Source organism: Schistocerca cancellata, chromosome 5 (assembly GCF_023864275.1).
Source record: "Schistocerca cancellata isolate TAMUIC-IGC-003103 chromosome 5, iqSchCanc2.1, whole genome shotgun sequence".
NCBI classification, from domain to species: Eukaryota; Metazoa; Arthropoda; class Insecta; order Orthoptera; family Acrididae; genus Schistocerca; species Schistocerca cancellata.
This window is the reverse complement of record NC_064630.1, coordinates 364,115,194-364,127,964: the sequence shown is the minus strand read 5'-3', so window position 1 is coordinate 364,127,964 and position 12,771 is coordinate 364,115,194. Positions and strand designations below refer to the sequence as shown.

The 12,771-nt window shown below is 44.2% G+C and overlaps 1 protein-coding gene across 1 annotated transcript in view; it reads left to right on the top strand.

Annotated features, from left to right (window-relative positions):
• Positions 1–6,937, top strand: part of LOC126188537 (facilitated trehalose transporter Tret1-like) — a 91,756-nt gene extending 84,819 nt beyond the window's left edge. Inside the window, exon 5 of the mRNA XM_049930137.1 lies at positions 5,516–6,937. Within this exon, the coding sequence (XP_049786094.1) occupies positions 5,516–5,869 (354 nt within the window). The 3' untranslated portion in view covers positions 5,870–6,937. The remainder of the gene's footprint in view (positions 1–5,515) is intronic.
• Positions 6,938–12,771: the final 5,834 nt, after the last annotated feature.

Below are 12,771 nucleotides of genomic sequence, written 5' to 3'. Positions count from 1 at the left end.
TGGCCATTTAGAAATTTAATCTGAAGTCGGCTATCTATCACATTACTGCACCTTTAACTTGTGTGACAACCCTGCAGAACATTACCTACTCAAATATTTTAGAAAATTATGTAACCAGTAACACTGGGCGGCAGTTACTGACATTTGTAGAATCACCTCTCTTTTATAAAGAACTACCAACGGCATAATTTAATCTGTCCTGAAAAATATTCTGAATTAATGGTGCGCTCACAAAGTGACTATGAACATTATGTATTATTGGAGACGATATTCACCTAACACAAAGTTTTAGCGTTTAAGGCTATGTCCATCTTCTTTATTCCTGAAAACCTACTTAGAATTTACTAAATAAGTATTGATGGATTCCGTAGAAATAAAAACAAAGCACTGTCAAAAATCTTATCGTCAGTGTAAGGTGAACATTCACACGGAATATGTATTGGACGCAATACAGGAACGATCATAAGAATGGTTCTTCATGACTTTCCCAGAAACCAACGTTGACCCATTCTTACCTCCTAGGGCCCACATACTCTTCCACTGCCATCGCTCTTGTATCCCGCTGAAACATCCAAAAATCGGATTAAGGTAAATTCTGAAAAGCGTAGAGAGTGCGGTAAAAAGCACATTACTGATTGTAACAAAGAGGTTAACCAGCTATATAACAAATTTTAGTAAATTAGAGAACAAGAAACAACTGCGAATTAGATGAGTTCTTTGAATGAACAAAGTTCTTTGAATGAACAAAGGGGGGAAAAATAGCACAAAGAAACCAGGGATCTCGAATTCACACATTCCAATAAAGAAGCTTGTATACTGATTCGGAACCAGGAAGAAGCGACTGCCCAGAACGCGAGAAACTCAACAGTCTTATGCGACACAATCACTAGTCACCGAGTGAGAGTTTCCATGGTTGAAGCAAATAAAACAAATGTTTGGCAAACAAAGGAAGAACTTGCTGTGGTTAAGAAATCTCTTCAATCTAACCCAGAATTACCTACTCCATTTACGATCACTGTACATGATACAGCCCACACCCTTACGAAATTTAGATAAGCAGCAGGTTCATATGGTTTTTGTTGCACAGCGGTCTCACAAAGTGAAAGTGACTAGTTTTCCTTTATGTCGAAATTCTTCACACAGGAACAGTGCCAGCAACATTTAAGAGAGCTACAGTTATTGCTATCGAAAAACCAGGCAAAGAAGTAAGAGCTGCGGAACACATCCACCTAGTATCGCTATTTACTTGTGAATACGAAGTCTTGAAAGGAATGAACTTAGACCGAACAAAAGAGCAAATTAACTCTGTCGTGTCACTTGAACATACTGGGCTTAGAGCTGGTAGAAACTGTTGTGAGTAAGTACGCTCCTTGACCACTCGCATGGAATTTGGCTACCAGCTGGGGAGGTTCTCGTTGATCTATTGGGAGGTTATGATACGGTGTGAGACGTGGGCCTAATAACGAAATATCTCGGAATAGTACCTTGTAAGTCTGTAGGTAACCTCTTAAGCAACACTTTGAGCAGTCGGCAGTTTAAAGTACCACAAGGTGAAAAGAAGAGCGGATGAGTACTCGGTGCTGTCCACCTTCAAGGTTCTGTTATAGCTCTGGTGTTTCCAGTCTCTACACGGCAGACCTCCCGGACATTCCAGTTTGCAGATGGCCTTGCAATTTCATATCGGAATGAAAATCTTTCAGAACACTTAATAAGCAGCCTCGTTAATCTTCCTGAATATTTTAAGATATGTCGACTAGACGTATTGTTTTTAAAAGACAAGCATGTGTAACAGACCACAGTTCTGCCCCCTCGGCATTGTCAAATATAACGACAATCCAAAATACTTTGATGTCGCATTATGAAATAAACAGGGACCTGCAGGAACTACACTACTGGTCATTAAAATTGCTACACCATGAAGATGACGCGCTACAGACGAGAAATTTAACCGACAGGAATAAGATGTTGTGAAATGCAAATGATTAGCTTTTCAGGGCATTCACACAAGGTTGGCGCCGGTGGTGACACCTACAACGTGTTGACATGAGCAAAGTTTCCAACCGATTTCTCATACACCAAAAGCAGTTGACCGGCGTTGCCTGGTGAAACGTTGTTGTGATGCCTCGAGAAGAAATGAGTACCATCACATTTCCGACTTTGATAAAGGTCGAAGTGTAGCCTATCGCGATTGCGGTTTATCGTATCGTGACATTGCTGCTCGCGTTGGTCGAGGTCCAATGACTGTTAGCAGAATATGGAATAGGTGGGTTCAGGAGGGTAATACGGAATGCCAAGCAGGATCCCAACGGCCTCGTATCACTAGCAGTCGAGATGACAGGCATATTATCCGCATGGCTGTAACGGATCGTGCAGCCACGCCTGAGTCAACAGATGGGGACGTTTGCAAGACAACAACCACCTGCACGAACAGTTCGACGACGTTTGCAGAAGCATGGACTATCAGCTTGGAGACCATGGCTGCGTTTATCCTTGACGCTGCATCAAAGGCAGGAGCGCCTGCGATGGTGTACTCAACGACGAACCTGGGTGCACGAATGGCAGAACGTCATTTTTTCCGATGAATCCAGGTTCTGTTTACAGCATCATGATGGTCACATCCGTGTTTGGTGACATCGGGGTGAACGCACATTCGAAGCGTGTATTCGTCATCGCCATACTGGTGTATCACCCGGCGTGATGGTAAAAGGTGCCGTTGGCACTTTGAACAGTGGACGCTACATTACAGATGTGTTACGACCCATCGCTCTACCCTTCATTCGATCCCTGCGAAACCCTACATTTCAGTAGGATAATGCACGACCGCATGTTGTAGGTCCTGTATGGGTCTTTCTGGATACAGAAAATGTTCGGCAGCTGCCCTGGCCAGCACATTCTCCACATCTCTCACCAACTGAAAACGTGGGGTCAGTGGTGGACGAACACCTGACTCCACACAATACTCCAATCACTACTCTTGATGAACTGTGATATCGTGTTGAAGCTGCATGGGCAGCTGTACCTGTATACGCCATCCAAGCTCTGTTTGACTCAATGCCCAGCCGTATGAAGGCCGTTATTACGGCCGGTGGTGGTTGTTCTAGGTACTGATTTCTCAGGATCTACGCACCCAAATTGCTTGAAAATGTAATCATATGCCAGTTCTAGTATAATATATTTGTGCCATGAATACCCGTTTATCATTTGCATTTCTTCTTGGTGTAGCAATTTTAATGGGCAGTAGTGTATATTACTTCCATGTATATCAGGTTCAGCTTGTTATATGTTGACGATAGCAGTTTTTGCTAGATTACAACGTACATTATCATATACTGGTTGAAACTGAGCTCCACCAGTAAAATTTTGGAGGTCATTCAGTAATATTTCCTGGGTAGTTCTGTCTAAAAGTGGTTCGTTTCAGAGTGATTGCATTAGTTTGATTTCTTACACCCTTCGGGCGAGATGGCGTATTGGTGAGACACCGGAATCGTATTCAGGAGTTCAAATCGCCACCCGACCAGCAAGATCTGGATTTTCCGTGAATACCCTGAGTCGGTTAAGGTGAATGCTGGGATGGGACCTTGAAAAGGGCAGCAATAATTTTCCTTCCATTTCCAACAAGAACGACTGCTCCGTCTCTAATGAATTCCACGTCGACGGCACGTTAAACCCGTATAATCTTTTCTTTCTTTGTCACATGCTTGTATATATTAGTGTCTGTATTGCGCTGAAAATATATGTACTACAGTGCAAACGTCAAGGATATGTGGTGTATATTTTGTTGCAAAACAAACTGTGGTATATGAAGAGCGCTGTTTACAAGACTCACGTGGACCTGATTGCTAAGGTCTTCGCAGCCGTCGAAGTAAATCTCCTGAGCTTCTTGAGCGTGTATGACAGTGAAAGGTGCATCAGTATACACACTTTCATGCTCATGGTGGTCGACGTTTAAACAATACCTACAAGGAAAGAGATCTGCCTCTTGCTATGAACTGTACTGTGCACTGACAGAAGGTGTTGAACGCACTGTGATAAATATGTTTCTCCCATAGGGTTTTTGCATTACTCTGTACACTGAGGTGACAAAAAGCAAGGGACGGTGATATGCAAATACACCAAAAGTGGTAGTATCGCGTAACGGGGTATAAAAGGGCAATGAATTGATGGAGCTGTCATTTGTAGGTGATCTAAGTGAAAAGGTTTCCGACGTGATTACGACCGCACGACGGAAATTGACACACTTTAAACTGGAAGTGATAGAGGACATTTCATTTCGGAAATCGTTAGGGAATTGAATATTCCGAGATCCACAGAGTGAAAAGTAAGCCGTGAATGTTAAATTTCATGCATTACCTCTCACTAACGACAGCGCAACGCAACGCAGTGGCCGTCGGATTTCACTCAAATACGTATAACATCAGCGTTTACGCAGAGTTGTCAGTGCTAGGAGAGAAGTAACACGCGTAAAATAACCACAGAAATCAATGTGGGACGTGCGACGAACAAATCCGTTAGGACAGTGCGGCGAAACGTGGCGTTAATGGGCTATTGCCTTTGCTAACAACACGGCATCGCCTGCAGCGCGCCTCTCCTGGGCTCGTGACCATATCACTTGGACCCTAGAACAATTGAAAAGTCGTGGTCTAATCAGTTGAGCACCTATTTCAGTTGGTAATAGCTGATGGCAGCTTTCAAGTGTGGAACAGATCCCACGAAGCAGTGAATCCATATTGTCAACAAGGCACTGTGGAAGCTGGTGCCGGCTCCATAATGGTATGGGCTGTGTTTACATGACATGGCCGTGGTCCTCGGTTTCTAACGGACCGATCACTGACTGAAAATGGTTGTGTCTGTCTACCTGAAGACCATCTGCAGCCAATCAAGGACTTCATGTACCCAAACGATGATGGAATTTTTGTAGATGACAATGTGCCATGTCATCGGACCTCAATTGTTCGTGATTTGTTTGAAGAATACTGTGGACAATCCTAGGGAATGATTGGGCCACCCACCGAACGTTTCTGGGACACAACTGAGAACTCAGTTCGTGCTCGAAATCCTACACCCGCAACACTTCCACAATTATGGACAGCAGTAGAGACAGCATGGTTCAATATCTATGCAGGGATTTCAGACGACTTGTTGACTCCATGCCACGTCAAGTTCCTGTACTACACCGGACAAAAGACAGTCCGAACAATATTAGGTGGTACACCTTGACATTCGTCACGTCAGTGTGTTCTGTATAGGACGTTTCGGTGTTTGCTTTATACATGGTTTCACATTGTTATGACGGTATTTACACAGAAAATCAGGAAATTGTGGTGACAAACTGATAAAATCAGACATTTGCAGTTACTGTGTAACACATTACCGGCGACCACGGGTCAAGAGTACCAAAATAATCAGAAGCTTTCCCTGAACAGGCTCTGGAATTTTATCGGTCGAGTTGAGGTTCATCATGCATTAAAAAATTGACTGAGGTGCATATAAAGTACAAACGGCTTCCTTGTTGCAGATTTCCTACGACATGGGAGGCAGCGCATTGCTGTGGGTGTTGAGCAACGAGCTGACTCCCGCGTCCGTCCGAGGTTTCTCCAACTCCTGCGTCGGCATCCTGTTGTCGGTGCTGTCGTTCGGCATCACCAAACTGTTCCAACTGGTCGAAGACTCCTTCGGAACCTACGTCCCCTTCTGGTTCTTCTCCATATCTTGCTTTGTCGGGGTCATCTTTGCGTGGTTCTTCATCCCAGAGACTAAGGGCCGTTCTCTGGAGGACATCACTGCCGAGATGAGCGCTAAGGCGGAAGGGCTCCCTCGTGAGTCCTTAACGCGGAAGACGAGCCTCGAGGATGTTAGCGCTCTGCAGTAATTTTTACGAGATGTACCTGTAAGATACGGAACCTGAGGCAAGAATCTCGAATGACATATCCAAACAGAATCAGTTCTGTTTAGAAGGAATGTCTAATAATATGTACCCAAACTCAACTCTAGCTTGATTTTGAGATTTCTTTAAATCTGAGTAAAGTAACGGATTATCGTGCTGAAGGGCTAAGTGTCAGTTTTGCATGAAGCGGGTTTTCTACTTCGTTAGATGGAATGTGAAGATAGTTTTTATATGCTGAAAGGTCAGTCTCCAGTGATCGCCGATGCTACGAAGACCAGTGGATGGCACGAGAGATTACTGCTATGGCTTGTCCATGCCAAATGAGGTATATGTAGAATGTGTCAAACGAGTTCGCTGTTCTGGACATAGGGGTTATACACTTCCGCTAGCTCATGCCGTTTTGTAGCCTGATTCTTGCGTGTCTTTATCGCCGGTTCAATGAACAGCGAAAACAACATGAATAATTCAGCAAAGGGAAGTAACAGAATATCTGGTAGCGATAAAGAAAAGCGTGAGCGAAGGTGAAGAATCATTTTCTTCTTGATGATGTAATGAACACCATAGCAACACGTCGCAATAAGGAACCTGTTAAAGTAGTTCAGAGGAAAGACATATTATGGATTTTCAGCAAGCAGCTGGTATGATCATTATTACAAATGACACTAACAGAAGTTCTGCCTCGTGGATTAAAGCCGCCAATGTTTGTGTTGTTCAGAAAAATAGACATTTGGTGCAACTGAGAGATGGGAAATGAGTACTGAAAAGAGGGCAGCGATGTGAAGATTCCAAAACGATCACATGCAGTGAGGTCACTGGTGCAAAAGGATAGTATTCATAGAAGAAGAGAGATCTCGAAAGCGTGACGGAGTACCTGCCAGAGGTGTACAAAAACTTTTAAGTGAAGTGTACCAAGACAAAACAGTAAAATGATTACTAGAGGTAGAAACACCGCAAAACTTGTGTGATATGCTTATTAGCCCCTTCAGCATTTTTTCAGTCAGTATTTTGGATTGTGCCAAGTCATAACTTGCTTCCCAAAGTCAATAATATAAGTGTTAGCGTGAAGTTACTCCATATTTATAATCTGCTTGTTAAAATAAAGTTTATTCTGAATAACCTAGAAAGTACGTTATGTTAATTAGCTCCTTTAGCAAGGCAACCCTTGAAATAATGTCTGTAGCAGTAAAATCTCTCTTTCTGTTATTTACTACTCTATACTGCATTTGAAAGTTAAGGTTCGGACAGTTACTACCTCTGCAGAGAAACACAGAAAACTGACAGTTAAAGGCAATTAATACTTTATTTCAAATTAAAATTTTATTTGAAAGGTATCAAAATCCTGGTGATGGATTTCAGTTGGACTGGGGCTTGGCTGGGGTCTGCGCAAGCGTGGCGTTTAACCAACTGTAGTTTAATGTTATTAGCAATATGAGCTACATAAATAGCAGAGCGCATGCATGAGACAAAACAAACTTGAGGTTCACGTTCATTTTCCCAAAAGGCTTAACACCTAACACAATGACATAAAATTCCAAGAAATGAGTTCCCACCCACATTGTTAACGTGGGCACCACAGAATACGCAATCAGACACTCATGATAAAATATAAATATATCATCGAATACAAATACTATGCCTCAATGAGATTAACTTACAAAAGGCACAATCAGTATAACATACAACAACACACACTAGTCAATAAGTCAGCACAAGGACAACCCACTACCACCAACGTCTTCAGCAGACATTACCAGACGACACGGACAGACAACACGGATGTAATACGCAACCTACAATGACACAATGATGAAACGGGGCTTACTGCTTTACAATATGCAGGCACTATATGGCCTCACAATGCTCCATCAGGACAGAACATTGGAAAGACAGAGGGAGAGAAACTGGGAGTGGATTTCGTCGGTAAAACACCATTTATCCTCCCCTCCTCCCCCCGAAAAAATTATAAATCAATCAAAAATAAAAACAAAAATCGTTGATTTGACCCGATGGCAGTGCTGATCTTAACAGAAAACAACAGAGTCTACACAAGTTTATTGCCGCAGGCTTAACACAAGTACATAATAATTAACCACTTGCTCCACAGGCACTGCAATAAATTAAACGAGGGCTGTTCAGAAAGTAAGCTACAGTCGGTCGCGAAATTGAAACCACTCTGAAAATCCGATAAGCTTTGCAAATATGTGTTGGGTAGTGTCTCTAGTACGCGTATGCCCGTAGATCGCGGCATGTCACTCTTTTCAATTCAAAAATGGCTCTCTGAGCACTATGGGACTTAACTTCTAACGTCATCAGTCCCCTAGAACTTAGAACTACTTAAACCGAACTAACCTATAGACATCACACACATCCATGCCCGAGGCAGGATTCGAACCTGCGGCCGTAGCGATAGCGGGGTTCCAGGCTGTAGCGCCTAGAACCGCTCGGCCATCCCGGCCGGCGCTCTTTTCAATTCTTAGCGCACGTAAAAATGCCTAGTAAATAATGTCTCCCGCCAAGTATGAGGGTCTGGCAACAGAATATCGCCTGATGTCGTTTAGCCCGTAAAACAGACCTGCCATGATTTCATTCTTCATGACAACTCTCACCCGCACTTTGAGGGGGGCATTGTTAGTGGGAAGTGCTTGATCACCCACGAAACAGCCCTTAATTGGCTGGTCCTGACTTTGATCCCTGCTCACATGAACCGCTGGCAATGAAGACAAAATTTCGGCAGAGACATTAAGCTGTAGACAAGCGTAGAGAATTGGCGGAAAGCACAAGCGGCTGCCTTCTATGACGAGAGTATTGGAAAGTCGGTACAACATTACTACAAATGTCTAACAGAAAGAGAATTTGACTCTACAGCGGAGTGTGTGCTGACGTGAAACTTCCTGGCAGATTAAATCTGTGTGCCGGACCGAGACTCGAACTCGGTACCTTTGCCTTTTGCCGGCCGCGGTGGTCTCGCGGTTCTAGGCGCTCAGTCCGGAACCGCGCGACTGCTACGGTCGCAGGTTCGAATCCTGACTCGGGCGTGGATGTGTGTGAAGTCAGGTGAGTTAGGTTAAGTCCCATAGTGCTCAGAGCCATTCTGAACCTTTGCCTTTCTGCGGGCAAGTGCTCTACCAACTGAGCTACCCAAGCACGACTCACGCGCCGCCTCACAGCTTTACTTCCGTCAGTACCTCGTCTCCTACCTTCCAAACTGTACAGAAGCCCTCCTGCGAACCTTGCAGTACTCTTTTGAAAGAAAGGATACTGCAGAGAAATGGCTTAGTCACAGCCTTGGAGACGTTTCCAGAATGAGATTTCATTATGGAATGAGATCTCATTATGGAAACATCCCCAAGGCTGTGGCTAAGCCATGTCCCCGCAATATCCTTTCTTTCAGAAGTGCTAGTCCTGCAAGGTTGGTAGAGCACTTGCCCGCGAAAGGCCATGGTCCCGAGTTCGAGTCTCGGTCCGGCACACAGATTAAATCTGCCAGGAAGTTTCACAAATGTCTAAGTCGGAGAAGCAACTATGTAGAGAAGTAGCTCTAAAGTATACCTAAGCATTTCAAATTAACATTTTTTTTATTTTCACAGTGGTTTCCATTCCCCCATCAAGCGGAATTATTTTACGAATAGCCCTCATAAAATCGCGCATTAATGCACACTGGTTACTGTAAGCAGCTGGTCTCTGTGACCAGGCCTTGACATGCACACCGCCCAGTAAGATGATCCAAGTTTACAATTTTTTACAGGACATTAAACTCGTCGAAGATGGCGACAAAAAATTTTGAAAAACTCTAATAAATGGAAATAGACAAAACACACCCTAAAACAAGCATACGTAGAGCGTTCCTAAAGCAGCTTCGCCGTAAATAACAGAACTTTAAGAAGTCTGAGTATATATTTATCAATCCATGAAACTGATAATACTAAGTAAGATAATTATTGTCATAGAGCACACAGCAATTAATGCCGATACCAAAACACAATTAGACTAACACACAACCTAATGTGCATATCCACACACTATGTTATAAAAAGTGTCCGAACACTCCCAAGAACATACGTTTTCATATTAGGTGCATTGTGCCGCCACCTACTGCTAGGTACTCCATATCAGCGACCTCAGCAGTCATTAGAGATCGTGGGAGAGCAGAATGGGGCGTTCCGCCGAATTCATGGACTTCGAACGTGGTAAGGTGATTGGGTGTCACTTGTGACATACGTCTGTATGCGACATTTCCACACTCCTAAACATCCCTAGGTCCACTGTTTCCGATGTGATGTGAAGTGGAAACGTGAATGGACATGTACAGCATGAAAGCGTACAGGGCGACCTCGTCTGTTGACTGACAGAGACATTCCGACAGTAGAAGAGGGTCGTAATGTGTAATAGGCAGACATCTATCCAGGCCATCACACAATAATTCCAAACTGCATCAGGATCCACTACAAGTACTATGACACTTAGGCGCGAGTTGAAAAAACTAGGATTTCATGAACGAGCGGCTGTTCATAAGCCACACATCACGTCGATAAATGCCAAATTACGCCTCGCTTGGTGTAAGGAGCGTAAACATTTGACAAGTGAACAGTGGTAAAACATTGTGTGGAGTGACAAATCACGGTTCAGAATGTGGTGATCCTATGTGAGGGTATGGGTATGGCGAATGACCGGTGAACTTCATCTGTCAGCGTGTGTAATGGCAAAAGTAAAATTTGGAGGCGGTGGTGTTTTGATATTTTAAGCACCTTCTTGCGTCGCACTGTTGAAGAGCAATTCGGGGATGGCTATTGCATCTTTCAACACGATCGAGCACCTGTTCATAATGCACGGCCTGTGGCGGAGTGGTTACACAACAATAATAACACTGTAATGGACTGGCCTGCACAGAGCCTTAACCTGAATCCTACAGAAAACCTTTGGGATGTTTTGGAACGCTGAATTCGTTGAAGGCCTTACTGACGGACATCGATACCTCTCTTCAGTGAAGCACACCTTGAAGAATGGCTGCCATTCCCTAAGAAACCTTCCAGCACCTGGTTGAACGTATGCCTGCGAGAGTGGAAGCTGTCATCAAGGCTAAGTGTGGGCCTACACCATATTGAATTCCAGCATTTCCGATGAATGGCGCCACGAACTTGAAGGTCATTTTCAGTCATGTGTTCGGTTACTTTTGATCAGGTAGTGTAAATACATATTACTTCAAGCCAATGGCGGTAATCAAATTTTTTCTTACATTCTGGCAAGGGAGCTATAACCATCGTAATGGAAAATTCAACGTGATTGATTCATCGCCACTACGACACTGAAGCAGCAAATGAAGCGTGGCAATTTATACAGAAGTTAGCTAAGGTCAACCTTGTAACGACCACGCATAGAAACACAAGTCACTCGACTGTAGTATAGGAACGAAAGAGGCATTTTATTTTGAAATGTTTCTTCCAGATTAAATATCCTCGAGTTTCTATTTGCCTATCACTACCCCCAACTCTTCAGACTACAGCATGTTCAGGCTCTGGTCTCTCAAGATACAGTATACCTAGTACAACTCATCTTAGATGCAAACACGGCCTCGGGCATGGATGTGTGTGATGTCCTTAGGTTAGATGGGTTTTAGTAGTTCTAAGTTCTAGGGGACTGATGACCTTAGACATTAGGTCTCATAGTACTTAGAGCCGTCTGAACCAATTTTTCTGCAAATGCGGAAACTTGACTAAAGGTAGATGAGACAGTCAGGTTTCATATTACTGACAGTTTTGCGGCTGGTTACACTTAAATCCACTAAATGAGTAACGCACACTGAGACTGAGACTACGCAAGTAGCACTCCTAAGTCTGGCAGCTGGGGCATGCTGCATGCTCTCGGGGAATGCTATAGCACTCGTTGCTAGACTGCAACGTGCAAGAATACAACTGAGCGAAGATGTCAGTTTTTCATGAGGTTCTTAAAACTTCAAACACATACAAGATGTTTCGAAAATGAATGTAAAAAATGAGAGGTCTGGTAGGGTGGGGTCGGCCGATGTGGCCGAGCGGTTCTAGGCGTTTCAGACCGGAACCGCGCTGCTACTACGGTCGCAGGTTCTAATCCTGCCTCGTGCATGGATGTATGTGATGTCCTTAGGTTAGTTAGGTTTAAGTAGTTCTTAGTTTAGGGACTGATAACCTCAAATGTTAAGTCCCATAGTGCTTAGAGCCATTTGAAACATTTGGTAGAGTGGTTCATGACTAGAAAGTTTCACACAGAAACCCATGGCCGTACCCTTTGCGTCCGGATTTACGTGTCACTTAACAGCGTCACGCACCTTTGGGAATGTCCGGCACTTGGATGCGCTGTTGCCATTTTTCGGGGTGCACTCAGCCTTGTGTTGCCAATTCAGGAGCTACTCGACCGAATAGTAGCGGCTCCGGTCACAGAAAACCATCATAACGACAGGGAAAGCGGTGTGCTGACCATACGCCCCTCCTATCGGCATCCTCATCTGAGGCTGACACGGCGGTCGGATGGTCCCGGTGGTGCACTTGTGACCTGAAGACGGAGTGCACCTCTGGGATGGTAGGCATACAGCTTGCTACCAGTGTCGATACAATAGCAGGCATTCCGGTATGGGGGCCACACCACAGAGTTTCTTCCGGTGTTTATTGGGACACGAACTCGTTGCGATTGGCAGTATAAATGCCTGTTCGATCGATATCGCACAAAGGGCTGCATCTCCGCACGCTGTAGAGTCTGTCTCGTCTTGGATCAGTGTGTCAACGAAGGGGACTGTGTGGAGCGAATGGGCAATGGAGTGCTTTCCTTGGGAGGAAAGGTCAGACGTGGACTGTGCTTCTGGGGTGGTGGATGTAAATGCTCTCGTAGTTCAACGGTATACGTTCAGCGGTTTCCGA